At 48.6% G+C, this 15,495-nt stretch overlaps 1 protein-coding gene across 14 annotated transcripts in view; it reads left to right on the plus strand.

The window, feature by feature from the left end:
• Nucleotides 1–15,495, plus strand: part of PBRM1 (polybromo 1) — a 338,709-nt gene that overhangs the window by 245,770 nt on the left and 77,444 nt on the right. For all 14 annotated transcript variants that reach the window (XM_069206081.1, XM_069206082.1, XM_069206071.1 and 11 more), the window contains exons 22-23: nt 1,391–1,548; nt 7,217–7,400. In XM_069206081.1, the coding sequence (XP_069062182.1) occupies nt 1,391–1,548; nt 7,217–7,400 (342 nt within the window). The remainder of the gene's footprint in view (nt 1–1,390; nt 1,549–7,216; nt 7,401–15,495) is intronic.

Here is a 15,495-nt window from a genome sequence, read left to right on the forward strand (position 1 = left end):
GTGTGCCAATTGTGGAGACAAAGGTACAGGTTAGGGAAAGAACAGTGATGCTGGGGCCTGGTTAGCAGGCCTCAGCACACTTTCAAATCATAACTTGGCATCAGCAAAGGCAAAAAGTCAGGGGGTAACCATGCCAAGGAGGCATTTCCTTATACACACACACACACACACACTCAAAGACTTACTCTAGGCCAATAGGTTTTTATAAAGAAAACATATTTTCTTAGTTTATTTTGAGAACCACAGGTTCAAGATTTACAAGTAATACTTCAACTGAAAGGTATTTCACCTAGGTACTTTAGGAACTTTGAATAATCACAATAGCATGTACAGTTTTGGCAAACATGGCAATAAGCTATTTTAAAAGTGGACACAGTGCAAAAATCAACAGTTCCTGGGGGAGGTAAGTAGAGGTTAAGTTCACAGGTAACTAAAACACTTACAGGGTTCAAAGTTGGGTCCAAGGTATCCCACTGTTGGTGGTTCAAGGCAACCCCCAAGTTACCACACCAGCAGCTCAGGGCCGGTCAGGTGCAGAGGTCAAAGAGGTGCCCAAAACACATAGGCTTCAATGGAGAACGGGGGGTCCCGGTTCCAGTCTGCCAGCAGGTAAGTACCCGCATCCTCTGGGGGTGCAGACGAGGGGGTTTTTGGGCACCTGACTGGCCCTGAGCTGCTGGTGTGGTAACTTTGGGGTTGCCTTGAACCCCCAACGGTGGGCTACCTTGGACCCAACTTTGAACCCTGCAAGTGTTTTACCTACCTGTGAACTTAACATAATTGGCTGTCCGGTAAGTCTGGAGCCAATTGAATTTGGTGGTGTTTGGAAATACATGAATAGGAACAGTCCCACCCTACCTGCCAGGTGAGGTTGTCTGCGGACAGGAGCACAAGCAGCCCCACTATGATTCCAGATTTTTGTGCGTCATGAGTTGAGGTGCAGCTTGCGTCCAGTGACACAGTGAACAGGGGTCCCACGTCAGTGCATACCAGTCACATTTAGGGCATTTCACTTAGAAAAATGAAACGTTGAAGTATTTGGAGCGAATAATTTTCATTAATAGCTAAACGTCTCCTAGTTATGAGGTGTCCTTCTGTGAGTCTGTGTAACTTGCGTCTCATAATTTCTCCAGTTTGCTTGATCACAAAGTATTGATTGATGAACCCCAGCCATTGGTGGGGACTGATTGCTAGTTGTGCATTGCCAGGATATTGTGGAAATGTATATTAATTTAATGGATGCTATTTTGCAGTTGGTTTGTCATTTCACCTGTGAGTGTTTATCTCCTGCTTATAGACCTGAGATCTTTGACATAGTTTTGCACCAAGTTCGGAAGTGAGCTGTACTGTGCCTCATTTTCCATCGTTAAACCAGTGTTTGTTCCATTAGGATCGAGAAGATGTGGGTCCGAGACGGAGCTGCATATTTTTTTGGCCCGATCTTCATACACCCGGAAGAGACTGAGCACGAGCCGACACGAATGTTCTACAAGAAGGAAATGTTTCTCAGTAATCTGGAAGAGACTTGTCCGATGAGCTGTATTTTAGGTAAGCCAGCGAAGCACTGAATGCTCTGTAGAACCCATATATCTCTCTGCTTATTTTTATTCACTCCTCAAACACGTGTGATCTCCACTGTAGGAGACCTATCCGATGAGCCTTATTTTAGGTATTCATGTGAACAAATGATCCTGCTAAAGAACAAGCATGTCCCGTAGCACTATATTTAGTTTTTTTGCGGTTTTATATTGTCCGACCTACACCCAGAGCATTTTACATAGACCGTTTGTTACAATGTAAGTCAAGGAAGACGTCATGCTTGCAAGAGCTTGCGTCTTTCGACTGTAGTCAAGTTCAGAGTAGCGGTGGCTGCTTGATTGCTTATACATAAGAAAAATCTAAGATGATAAACTAATAATAAGCGCACATATAAGTGAAATGGATTACAAAGTATTGTGACTCTGTCCCAGTGTGCCTCACATCCTCCTCTGATGCTCACGTTACTGGAGGACCTATTCTGAACTCTTAAGTAAGAGCACAACCCTGTCGCTGTGTGCCCACTGCATCTCACAGGTTAGATGAGTTATAGGTGTGGGCACACTCTCCACAGCACAATGAAAGGCATTACTTTCAACACAACCTTAGTGTGTGTAGAGTCCGCACCTTTGTGCCCCTTCTTGTGGGTTGTTTTATCAGTTTTACCACTGCTCACCCACCTAGAAGCCAGCTCGGCCTGGTTGGAAGCAGTGAAGCTGTGAATGGATGGCCACTCGTGGCACAGCATGGTAGATGTTCTTCTCTGTAAGCTGTTGGACAGAAGTGGTCTGTCGTCAGTTTCTGTGTGAAAGGCTGCTGGTTTGATTGATAACTGGAGCACATTCCAGAGACTTAGTCCTGAACCTTTCAATAGTATTCTCTTCTGGACCGCATGTTCTCAGAATAGGAACATAGTTTTGGTTGCTGGAGCAGATGGCAAGTCCTTTGATGCATGCTGTTATTTTGGCACAGCTTTGAGTTGCATTTATGTTGAGTTGTTTGCGGGTAGACAGAGGCTCTTGATGGTGACTGTTGCATTCTCTGGAGCCACTTTGGTGCTTTGGGGTGAGGATTATTGTAGCAAGGATTTTGTTTTTCTCCTGCTGCATGTTTGGGTGTTGTTTCTGTTCTGCTTGGAAACTGGAGTTTTGTTTATTGGTTATATCCATAAAAAGTCTGTTTATTCAGGAGCAGATGATGGTTCAGAATTCTGCCTACATTTTTTCTTTTATAACCTTTTTTGTTATTTTTTAAATGCTTGTAGACACATCAGAGAAAACAAAAGAAAGCATATACATATCAGTGAGTACATGACAGTCCTGCTAAATAAATCAAGGCAATATATTCCGCAGATGACAACCCGATAACCTTATTTCACACAGGCAGCCCCCTATGAGCCCGACACTTCCCCCAAATTTTCTTGTATTTATGGGGACAGCCCCATGCCTCGTAGATTGGCTTTTCCAGTTGAGAGCGCAAGTCCACTCCGGACCGCCACTTCGATAGTGACGGTACTGTCAGGCTTCTCCAGAGCTGTGCAGTGTCTCTCTTGGTGACCAAGCAGGCGACCCCCATCAATATTAGATCAGCCCTCCCCACTCTATAAAGCCCAGCAGCACCACCCTTGCGTTCAATTCAATGGGACAACCAAGGACTGCCGAGATGTCCCGCTCAACCTCGCCCCCCCCTCCCAAAAGGTCGGATCCCCGGACACTCCCATGCCACATGCAGCAGGTTCACCCATGGTTGACCACATCTCGTACAAGCCGGGGGCAGTCCCCGGGTGAGTATGTTAGGGTCTCCGTGGGGACAGGTATGACTTATGAAAGTAGTTTGTCTGGATCATTCTTAGCCTGGCGCAAATGGCCAATTCTCTTGGTGCGAGGTAGGCCTCCCTCCACTCATCCCCATCCAGTTCTTCCACCCAGGTCGCCCACTTATCCCGCAACCGGGCGAGGCGATCAGGCGCGTTAGTAAGCAAGGATCAATAGATCTGGGTAATGACCCCCCTCCCCAAGCGCCCCAAGAACAGTTTCGCCTCAAGTGGGCTGTGGTCCAGGAGAGAGAGTCCGGATGGCAAGTGGGTCCGCAAGGCGTGGCACATCTGAAGGAAGCGAAAAAACTGGGAATCAGATAGAGCATAGTGTTCCCTCAGCTGCTGAGAAAGGACATCAGAGTATCACCGGTGCAGACCTCCCCCAGATATGTGATTCCAGTGGCGTCCCACTGTCAAACCCTCCAACTGGGACACCTGCTGCAACTATGTTCCCTGACACAGAGGCTTGGTGAGGCGTCGGTCCCAACCTGTCACCTGCAGCACCGCCCACCAACATCGCACCATCACCCGCGTGCAGTCAGGGGCCCTCTGAGGTAGGGGATCGCCATACAGCACTCCCAAAATGCCCTCAAAGCCAAGAAAACCCAGCTGCAAGCAGTAGGTCGGATCGTCCCATCCCCCCTGTAAACCACTCAGACCAAAAGGCCACCCGGTGGCACCATCCCCCGAACCCCTCCATATGAAGTAGGTGAGTTTGGAAGTGAGGTATTGAAACCAAGAACAGGGCACCAAGTAGGGAAAGTTTGTCAGGGCGCACAAATAGCGGGGGAGGCAGATCATTTAAAAAGGGCATTTCGGCCCAGAGGGTTCAGGGGCAATCGAGCCCAGTGGGCCAGATCATCCCCAGTGCGCGGGACAGGGGTAGAGGTGGGACACCTCCACCCAGGATGGGCTTTGTCTCTGGCCGCAGAGAGCGTGGGCTCTCACCCCGTGGGTCCAGAAACATGTCTGGGTGTGGCAGACTCCGGCTACAACTAGTCAGGGTCCACGGCAGGGTTGGTAGGTTTTCAGAGGGCACCTCTAAGGTGCCCTCTGAGTGCATATTGCAGTAAATCCAACACTGCCATCAGTTTGGGTTTATTGAGAGGAGTTGTTTGGTACCAGACACTCCTGCGTTCAGTGAAACCGTCATGGTGCTGGGGAGCTCGAGTTGTCGAGGTTCGAGCCCATGGACTCTCTGTGGCTACACTGGCACTTACAATATTAAGAATAGACTTGGGTATTGTAGGGACATATCTGCTCATGCAGATATGCTCACACCTGAGGTACAGTGCACCCTGCCTTAGGGCTTGTAAGGCCTGCTGGAGGAATGACTTACCTATAGATTAGGCATTGCTGCTGGACATGGCACACTCGACTTGGTCATTGGTGCCTGCACCAGGGGATGCCAGCTGCGGTGGCATGGCCTTGGTGAGAGTTCCCTCAGGGACCTTCTTCATTCCCCATTCCCTAGATACCAAAGGTACCATGTACTAGGGAGTTATAGGGAGGTCTGAAGTTGTGCCAATCATGGTACAGTTTTAGGGAAGAAGCACTGTCCTCCCGATTTGGTTCTGTGTATGCATGGGATGTGTGCGAGCAGGAGTCTTGCAAGGCGGACGAGTCCGGGTGGTTGGCGAAGGAGATATGACTGTTGAGGTAGGTGGGATCTGTGCTGTGTAGATCCTTGAATGTACTTGTGAGTTTGAATTGAGCTTCTTTGTGGTTTGGGAGTCAGTGTAATTCATTGAGGTGTGGTGTGATGTGAGCTCTGTGCGGGAGGGTGAGGATGAGTCTGGCTGCCGAGTTCTGGATGGTCTGCAGCCTTCTAGTGAGTGTGCCTGTCTGATGTCTTGCTGGTGACTCCAGGTGTGAGTGGCAGTTTTCCAAGTGTTGCTTGTGGGACATTTGAAGGTCTTCCTCTGCATCTTCATGAGATGGAGCCAGGGTGCAGTAACTGTGTCTGCAGTCATGTTCCATTTGCTGCCAAAGATTATTTTGTGGTTCCTGGCATGGATGCTGGGTGTGTGTCTGAGTTTGGCTAGCCATCTGGAGTCCCATGGTGAGGTCTTTTTGCTGAAGCTCACTACTTCTGTCTTGTTGGTGTTGAGCTCGCGACAGTTGACTTACATTCAGTTAGCGACTTTGATCATACAAGTGGTGAACTTGTTTCTTGTACTCGGGGGAGGGAGGGGTCTTCTCTGAAAGTCAGCATAGGAAAGGATGTTTTGTATGAGCAGATGACGCTGGCCAGAGGGATCCTGGGTTCGTTGAAGAGGTGGTGCTGGGCGATGGACCAGATGACGCTGGCCAGAGGGATCCTGGGTTCGTTGAAGAGGTGGTGCTGAGCGATGGACCTTAAGGCACTCTGCAGATGAGTGTGCGGGCTTCCCAAGTGTAAGGTGCTAGGCTGACAAGCTTGTGTTCTATCTGTTAAGAAGGTGCAGACGCAGCAGAGACCAGGTCCTTAGATGCCAGTCTTGTGCAGGCTCCTGATGCAGAGAGGTTCAAGAGAATGAGGATTGACGCGTTTCCTCTATCAAGAATCATGCAGATGTCATCTGTGGCAGTGATTAGTGCTCTCTCTGTACTGTGGTTGGGCCCGAATCTGGACTGCAAGACATTGGGCAGCTGGTGGTCGGTGAGGCTTCTCTTGATTAGTTTCTTTAAAACCTTTACCAGGTACGGTAGGAGGGAGATGGTCTGTAGTTGGGACATCTGATGGTTTCTTGTCCAGGGGCGTGATAATGGCTCCTCTTTGAGCAGTGAAAGGTGTGAGATACGTTTGTGGATTTTTTCCACATTGATTCAGCGTTTCATGATTTTCCGTGAAGCGCGGTGGTCTGTGGACCAGGCCCAGGAGGTGGCTACAATGTATGTGATTCACTAATTGACAGTGCTTAGCGAGTGCTGTTGGTGGGCGTTGGAAGTGCTGGACTGTTGTTGAAGATGCTGAAGTGAACGAGTGTGACACTTGGGTCATGAGTGTTAGTTTTGTTCTTAGCTGTTTGAATAACACATAAGAGTGCGCATGCGCCCTGTCCGCCTCCCGAATCACTTGAAGCATAGCTGATGAACCGCCTTCCTGGTGAAGAACTTTAGCTCTGTTGCTTGCCAAGGGCACGCTGGGGCCCCTATTACATGAAGAATGTGATGTTTGTTCCCATTTGTATCTACAAATGGATACGTCAACAAAAAAAAAAAAAAAAAAAAATAAAGTTAAAAATGAGAAACAAATGTTTGTAAAAAACGCAGAGAGACAGCTTGAGCATGGGTGGAGAGGGGTCTCCAGGGTTGCCACCCACAGTGGACAGGATCTGTGGTGGGTGGGTGGAGAGGGGTCTCCAGGGTTGCCACCCGCAGTGGGCAGAATCTGTGGTGGGTGGCTGGAGAGGGGCCTCCAGGGTTGCCACCCGCAGTGGGCAGAATCTGTGGTGGGTGGGTGGAGAGGGGTCTCCAGGATTGCCACCTGCAGTGAGCAGAATCTGTGGTGGGTGGGTGGAGAGGGGTCTCCAGGGTCGCCACCCGCAGTGGGCAGAATCTGTGGTGGGTGGAGAGGGGTCTCCAGGGTTGTCTACTGCAGCGGGTAGAATCTGTTGTGGGTGGAGAGGGTTGGAGAGGGGTCTCCAGGGTTGTCTCCTGCAGTGGGTAGAATCTGTGGTGGGTGGGTGGAGAGGTGCCTCCAGGGTTGTCTCCTGCAGTGGGCAGAATCTGTGGTGGGTGGGTGGAAAGGGGTATCCAGGGTTGTCTTCCACGGTGGGGTCAAATCGCTGGTGGAGTTGTCACTTCCCCAGAGCAGAAGGGCCCTGGCAGTCACCGCGAGGCTCCTGGGTACACTCCAGTTACCTGTTCTTTTTCTCCCAGGAAAGTGTGCCGTCCTGTCCTTCAAGGACTTCTTGTCCTGCCGGCCCACCGAGATCGACGAGAACGACGTCCTGCTCTGCGAGAGTCGCTACAACGAGAGCGACAAACAGATGAAGAAGTTCAAAGGCCTCAAGAGGTTCTCGCTGTCCTCGAAGGTGGTGGATGACGAAATCTATTACTTCAGGTGAGAAACGCGACACTTGGCAGTGGTGATGTTCGTGGTGGGTCACCAGGCGCCTGGCTTTCATCTCACGGACCTCACACGTCCGCGCTTTATATTCTTATAATCCACCTTTGCAACAGCCACAGTTAAATCTCCTCTCACTGAAGTGTTCCTGTGGTTTGCGAGAGCCGCCCCGAGAGCGCCTGGAGGTGTCATCATGAGATAATGCTTTGTGAGGCTTTCTGTCCATACAAACATTTGTACCTTCATAAAGTACACGCACTAGACTTCGTTGTGAAATCGTTGACACCTGAAGCAGTTTTGTAAGTCACGAATAGTTGAGAGTAGAGGGGATGGGCAGGCTCGGTGGCCGCACATCCCCCCCACCAAACACAGGTCTGAGGTGTCAGTCTTGTAGGTGCAGAGGGCATTATACCATCCAATGGCAGGATAGTGCCGTGCAGGCCTGTGAAACACGCCAGGCGCTATGATGTTAGAATGGTTATTACAGACGCCAGTCTCAGTAGGAACCGCTGCAGACATAACGCAGGGTCACAGCTTTAAGCGACTAGTTGAGAACTACAAACGAAATAACCTAAACTTTGTTCAAATGAATGTGTGTTCTTAAGTTGTGTTCGCTGTTTCCCCGGAAGAAGGTTTTGTCCCTGGGCAGTTGCCTAATTAGTCATGTCAGAAGAATTATTCAACTCACAGCTGTAAGAACTTTAGTACAACTTGTCAGATTGTGTGTGAGGAGTTAATGCCTTAGACATACGTCCTTCAAGCTGTCACTTCTGTCTTTTACAGCAGTTAGACAGTTCTTGGAGCCTCGTCATCGCTGATTCAAGGCAGGCAGTCTCGCGGGGCCTCGTGGTAACTCAGAGGCTTGGGAAGCGCCCAGACTCTGGAAAATTGGAGCTTGACCTACAATCCCATGAGCCAAAACCTGCACAGTTTGGGGTAAACACGCTTTGAAATCGGTAATACTGAGGGACCACCATAGTAGTTCTTAAGTGAAGCTGCCCTACCGGGACCACCTTGGCACAATGAAGGCTCTCGACTTCATTTCTGAGTGACTCACACCTAGGATATGAGTGGGTCTCCATCCTTAGGTGACATGAGTGCAAACACCGTCTCCTGTGATTCCCACCTCTTGGACTTCATTAGTTCCTGAACGCGCCTCTAAAGATGGCGAGCGGGTCCGATTACCTCTGCGCAGCGGCTCCGCTGTCCTGTTCATGCCCTGGCCCTCCCTTAGTCTCAACACTGCCTTCAGCTTCCTTCTAACCAACCTCTTCTTCTCATGTCCCACATTTGTTTAAGTGCTGAGTCTTTTTATTGGGGGGGCTGGGGGAGGGAGTTTGGTATACTTCCAGTGCAAGGGGGGTGGGGGGGATGCTGGAGCGCACACAATTCCAACCACAGTCCTCCATCAGGTATCCGCAGTCCGCGCGCTGTAGGGATGAGCTGGGCATTAATATTTGCACCTGCTTGCTTTCAGTGCCTCTTCTGCTGTCTGTGATGAGGAAGGTGAGGCAGAGCCTGGTGAGGACCATCTTCATAGCCCCACCTGCTCGGTGCCACGGTTGTACTGCTTGACGTGTCCGTCCGTCCCCACGGGAGCCACCTCTGCCCAGCATCAGGGCCAGCTCAGTCACTGAAGCCTCAGGACACTGAATGCTGAAGTCCTAGACCTGAAGTACATCCATCTCCCAGGAGAGTGTTCCTACCCTTGAGAAGGCTTGTGAGCTTCTTATGTGCACACATGAAGATCTGGTCACCTCTGTGACGCGCCTCACATGCAGCCCTTCAAGGCTCAAGGTCTTCTCCTACTTGTTAGACCTGCAGAAGTGCTCGGTGAGGGTTCATTCGGCCCGCAGGACAGACACGGATCTGCAGTCAGCATTCCTGTTCTAAAGCACTTCATGGAGGGTCTTCAGACCGCTAGCCCCTCCTGGGACCCTAGGCCTGTCCCACCAGGCTCACGGACGCGCACTTGGAGCGGTCACTCATGCCCTCTCCACTTTCTCTTGTGGAGAGTGTCCTTGTTGATGGAATCATTCCTTTCATAAAGAGTTCATCACACGCTCTGCAAGGGATCTTTCGTTTAAGTGCACAATATCTGGGTCGTTCCTAGTACACACGAGGATGTCCCCCCATTCCATGTCAGCCACACCATTGACCTGCTGGTTCTCTGTTCCTAACCTGGCTCAGGTGCACAAAGGTCCTGCACACCTCAGATGTTGGGGGCCCTCGACCACTGCACTGAGGCTACTACATTCATTCATTAGAGACAAAGCAACCACCCAGAGCACATAACAAGCTTATTGTAGACACAGCCATCTTCACCGGCACAAAACATTTGCACGTTTTTTGCAAAATTATTTTTCTTTGAGTCCATTTAAAGTGCCTTTTTAGGAACAAAGTACAAAACAGCATTTCAGTCTCGGCTTCGGCCTAACATATGGTGATCTTGGGCAATTTACACTGTCTATGGCCCGTTCACTGCCAAGCACAGAATAAGATCTTTTCACAGAAAGGAGCCAGTCACATTGTGACACAATTCAACAATGCCTGGTGTTCACTGTGATGTGTAAAGCATATGCTTTGTTTATGAGATCTGGCAACTCGTTTTGGAGAGTTGGATAAGTTTCAAGGCATTTTTGTGAAGTCTTTTGTGTTTGTTTACCTAACAAATAATTATGTATTCAGTTGCAAACTGCGCCTTTTTCGGAACGCTTACTTTACTGGGTATAAATGTTTCCCTTATGTTACCTTGTACGCTCTAGGGCCATGATCTGGATGCTGCAGCAGGTGCAGTGGCACAGGGGCCAAAAGCTCCAGGAAACCCATGAGCACCGATTGTTGCTATATGTTGCCACTGTCGAAGTGCTCCCTTGTGCAGTTACCAGCAAGCACTAGAGCCACGACTTGAATGGTACAGCAGGTGCAGTGGCACCAGATCCAAAAGCTCTAGGAAATCAGCTGAACATCTATTTTTGCTATATTTTACTACTAAACAAGCAGTCAGGAGGGCTTTTTAGTTCTTCTGTAATAATTACATCCAAAGTAGCACATGGCCTAAAGCATCGCTGTGATAAAAGCTGTAACCTATGGGACTGTCTGTCTACAACCTATGTTACATTCAGCACATTTATGTGGCACATTTTCACAGTTTATGCCTGGTCCTAAAGTGCTTCTGGAACCAGTAACACCTTGGCAAGGACATTCTTTTTTTTGTTTGATAGCATTAGCACTTCAGCCATTGTAAACTCTATGTAAAATCTTATAACCTACCATATGGCGTGCCATACCAAGCACTGGAAACACCTACAGGTCTCGCCTATGCAAGATGTATTAGCTAGGTCAATGTTTTTTTTAAGCCATAATATACAGCAACATTAAAAACGTTTTTTACATTACTTTCAGCCATTTTAAACATAGCTAAAACAAATTAGCAAAACCAATAAATCTCACATAGGCAAGACCGGTTAGCTTTGCCAGTGCTTGTTATCTTTTGGAAAGCCTTTCTGTGGGGACACATTTTCAAGTCTGGTCCTGCAGCACGGATAGTCAAGTACATCCAAGTGTTACACCAAAGTCAAGAGCTCTCTGCAGACTGTGCTTCAGCGCATTGCACGCGCAAGAAAGGACCATCTGTCGTTCCTTCGTAATATCCACCTGCAGACATTGGTAAAGCTGCAACATGATCTGCCAAGCGCACTTTTACAAAGCATTAGTGTGCAGACATTCCTGCCCGCTTAGAAGCATAAGATGGCAAGCTTCTTCCACTGCTTCGCGTGCACACTCACTCTCTCACACACATTCTCTCGTTCCCTCTCTTCCTCTCCCACACACACTCTCCCTCACCCTCTCTCACACTCTCCCTCACACTCAATCACTCACACACACACACACACTCAATCACACACTCACACACACATTCTTTTTGTCTCTCACACACTCTCTCCCTCCCACACACACTACTTCCTCTCTCACACACTCTCCCTCACACACACACACACACACACACACACACATTCTCCCTCCTTCTCACACACTCTCCCCCTCTCTCACACACTCTCCCTCTCCCTCCGTCTCACACTCTCTCCCTCCCTCTGTCTCTCTTCCTCTCACACTCTCCCCCTCACACTCTCCCCCTCTCTCTCCGTTATTTCCTTCACTCACGCTCTCTCCCTCCCTGTCTCTCACACACACTTTCTCCCTATCTCACACAATCTCTCACTCCTCCCCTTCTCTCTCCCCATCTCACACACACACACACACTTCTCTCCCTCTCTCTCTCTGTCTCTCCCCTCTCCCCTCTCCCTTCTCTCTTTTCCTCTCTCTCTCTCTCTCTCTCTCTCTCTCTCTCTCTCTCTCTCTCTCTCTCTCTCTCTCTCTCTCTCTCTTCCCTCTCTCTCTCTCTCTCTCTTCCCTCTCCCTTCTCTCTCTTCCCCTCTCTCTCTGTCCCCCAACTCCCTAACCCGGATGCACTCTCAGGTTACGTTTGGATCAGTAATTACTTTTCGAAGCATATTCTCAGTACACATGGACCGTCCGGCTTCCACCACTACTGCCTGCGTTCCCTCTCCTGCTTAAGGAAAACCCAGTCTGAGTCGTGTCCTCGTACATTGTGATTTGGGGGTGTCACCCCAAATCCTCTAAAATCTGTGCTTCGAACAAAAGCAACTTGCAGTTTCCTTGTCCAGCACTGCGTGGCAGAAGTGTGCAAAGCATTTGAATCTACAGCATTACGCGGTGGAAACTGACTGTCGAGGTATGTTACATTTTCCATGCTCAATATGAATCAAACAATATTTTATAAAAAGATTAATGTAATAATTTGAATGACCACTTATGGATTGAGGAGATTATGGGGTAGCTCAGAGTATCACCCCAGAGTTTTATGGTGAGCCGTGCGTGTTTGGGACGAGAGTTCCAAACTTAAGTCGGTGCGTTTTCCCTGCTGCGTGCTGCGGTTGAATCCAAATATTTCTGCATGTCTTTATACAATGTATTTACATAACATGTAGTCCTCAGATGTCCAGCGGTCTTTGGGTCAGTGTTTCAAAATGACCTCATTTTGTCATGTTTTTGGGACTTACCTACTGGTAAACTTGAATTCTTAACACTGGGGAACTGCTATCATTGTATGTGCTCTGACCCTTAAAACATGTTGAAATAGCTGAAAACCTAATTGGCGCCTTTAACTTTCCTTCAGGGCCAGAGTATATGCTGCAGAAATACAGCAAACGGCGTGGAAAGTTGCCTGCCACTTGTGGACTGCAGCCCCTGTATTACCATCCACTATCTATAGTGGCCGTGAAAACATGACTTCATGCCAAACCTATGTAGCCCTGCTGCCCATCCCCGTCAACACCACCCTTTGTGCCAGAGGACACACTGGTTTTAAATATTAAATGAGCCGCCCCCATGCTTATCTTGCTTCCCTCATGGTAGGGTTCATAATATAGAAATGGCTGTTCACCCAGCGACTCAGCCCAAAATGACATTGTCACCTCACATGCTGTAGCTGGCACATGGGAAAGTCAAAGTATAGATCGCACACTTTAATCTATGACTTTTGACATGCACCAGCTACAGACTAAATTCAGAAGTATAAAAATATTTTTATATTTACTCAAAAGCCAATCTAATGGGAAAGTTTACATTTTATTAAATGCATGGTAACTTAACTTTTAGAAAATTCCCTTAAGCCTGCCTGAAGCTGGAAGAGACTTTCAGAAAGCACCTAAAAACATGGCTTTTCGAGTAGTAACCGGCCACTACCCCCAGCGCCTTGAGACACTACCGAGTGAGTAGTGCGCTTAAGAAATTACTTGATTGATTGAAGAGACTAACTTGCATTAGCTCTGCAGCAACTGCCCACCTTGTCTTCGGTGAGAGTTAGGTTGAAAAAAGTTATGAAAACTGCTCCCAGAGTAGGTTCAAGGGCCTTGCAGTGGGGAGATGTTTGCTTCCCCTGACAGAAATACCAGTTTGGGTGAGCAAAGGAGCATAATTACCTTCAGGGGCATCTACTCTGTCACAAGTAAATGTTGGGCAACACCTGGAAAGCCCGCAGCTTTTGTGCGCCTAGCTTGAATGACACCAAACCCAGTGGGAGGAGATCCATGCCAGAAACAGTGTTTAGTGACCACAGAGGTGGTGACTGATCATTACTCTGGGCTCACCTTTTGGTGGGCACACAGGCTCTGCTCAAGGGTTTCCACATTTGGATTTTGAAGATAAGGGGCACTGCTGGATTGTTTTTGCGCACAGGAACTACTGAACAAGTGAGTAGTGTTGCTCCCAGGTACTTCTAGCCTATTGGTTAGGTAGTGCCCAGGAGCCATCCTTACTCACCTGCTGGTGCCAGGCTTAAATGTTGAACCCCAAGGTCCCATCCTGTGAACACTTACTGGACTAGAGAAAGATCAAACAAGGACTGGACCTGATATCTGTGATCTGAGAGGAGTCCTGAAGGAATGGACCTGCTTCCTCTTGACTCCAAGGGTCAGTGGATGACCTTTGTGGCTCGAGGACAGAACAAGCTGCAAGAGGCCTTTCCCTGGAAATGCTGAGCTGAAAAGTGGCAACTTAACCTTGGCTGGACTTTTGCTGTTGATCTCTGCCTGACACCCTAGAAGTCTCTAAGTCCCGTCCCCCGAGGACTTGGGAGCCTTAGAAGTGTACCCCTGTGGTTGTTTGAGCACCAGAAGAAAGTATGGAAACTTTGACAAACTTTTCCAACAGAGCTTCAGGGGGACCTGCGGAAAGTGTCCAACCAGTAGTTCCACTGCATTGGATTGAATATCAGCTTCAAGGCACCCCGCACCTCCAAAAAACAATGAAGTCCCATTCTCTGTTGGGATGTAAAAAAAATATTTCAGCTAGAAATCTCCAAAACTCAGGGGCTCAAGCTAAAGCAACCTGCTTCAAGTATCTGGCCATTGGCTCCACGTGGCAGCTACAGTTCCAGCAGTGGCTTGCTCAGTGAGGATTTAGCTTCTCAAGAATTGGGAAAGTCCCTTTCTGCATTATAACTTAGAAATATTTTCAAACTTTGTCACTTCCTAACATATACAAAGATACTTGTGCTTTTTGTAAATTGGTGTGGATCTCCTTCTTGAGTCGTGTCTCATGTATTGACTTTGTGTGTATATTTCCAGATGTCTAACGTTCCTCTCTGACACGCCTAAGGCTGCTCGACCACACTACCCCCTAGAAGAGGACCTTGGGATTGCTAAAGCAAGCCCCTGTCCACCAGTAAGGGAACCCCTGGACTCTGCACTGTGTACCTCATTTTAGTACACCACGTAACGAGCCAGCTTCCTGTAGACACCGACTGGAAGTAGTTGCTTTACTCTCAGTGCACATGACCAGCTCTTTGGATCACCCATGTTAGGACGTAAAAGGCACCTTCTCTTACCTTTCAGGCTGCTGTGCAATGCCAGGATCTTCATGCGGTGTAGTGACCGTATGAAGGCTAGTATTAGGCCAGGACCCACAGCGAATGCCGGAAGAGTGTGAATTGGTATCGGGTAAAACGTTTGGAAGTTAAGAGAGCAGTTAGTTCCACTAGCTGCAGTGTCGTACTCTCTGACAGCTCCTGTGTTTCACCTCCTTGTCTTCTTGGAACTATCCAAAGGAGCAAAACCTTCTCCGTTGTCCCTCACGGTCTGTCTCGGTGGTGGCACTGAGCCATCATTGAGCTGTATTCGGAGTGAGCTCAAGAAGGAAAAAACAGAAGGCAGACCACCTCAGTCTGTGCATCTGGGATCTCGAAAAAGAACCTCAGTGACATCAGAACCGGCCCTAACCTCCTGCTAACCAGGAAGAAAGTGATCATTTCAAGGAGCAGTATCTCCAACACACTAGAACCCGCCTGTTACCTGCCTTGGGTAATGATAGTATTGGACTCGCGCCCTTTTTCAGCACTTACTTGCGTCACAGCCGGGATGCTCCTGCCTTAACACCTCTACACATTCACCTACAGTTCCAGGGGGAATTATCTGCCTTTTTCAGATGGCATTTAGCTTAGCGCACAGTATTACCATCTTTATTCTTCTAGGATTATTAGAAGTCACCTGTTAGTAGGCTAAAAAGTCTG

The sequence above is a fragment of the Pleurodeles waltl genome, chromosome 9, assembly GCF_031143425.1.
Source record: "Pleurodeles waltl isolate 20211129_DDA chromosome 9, aPleWal1.hap1.20221129, whole genome shotgun sequence".
NCBI classification, from domain to species: domain Eukaryota; kingdom Metazoa; phylum Chordata; class Amphibia; order Caudata; family Salamandridae; genus Pleurodeles; species Pleurodeles waltl.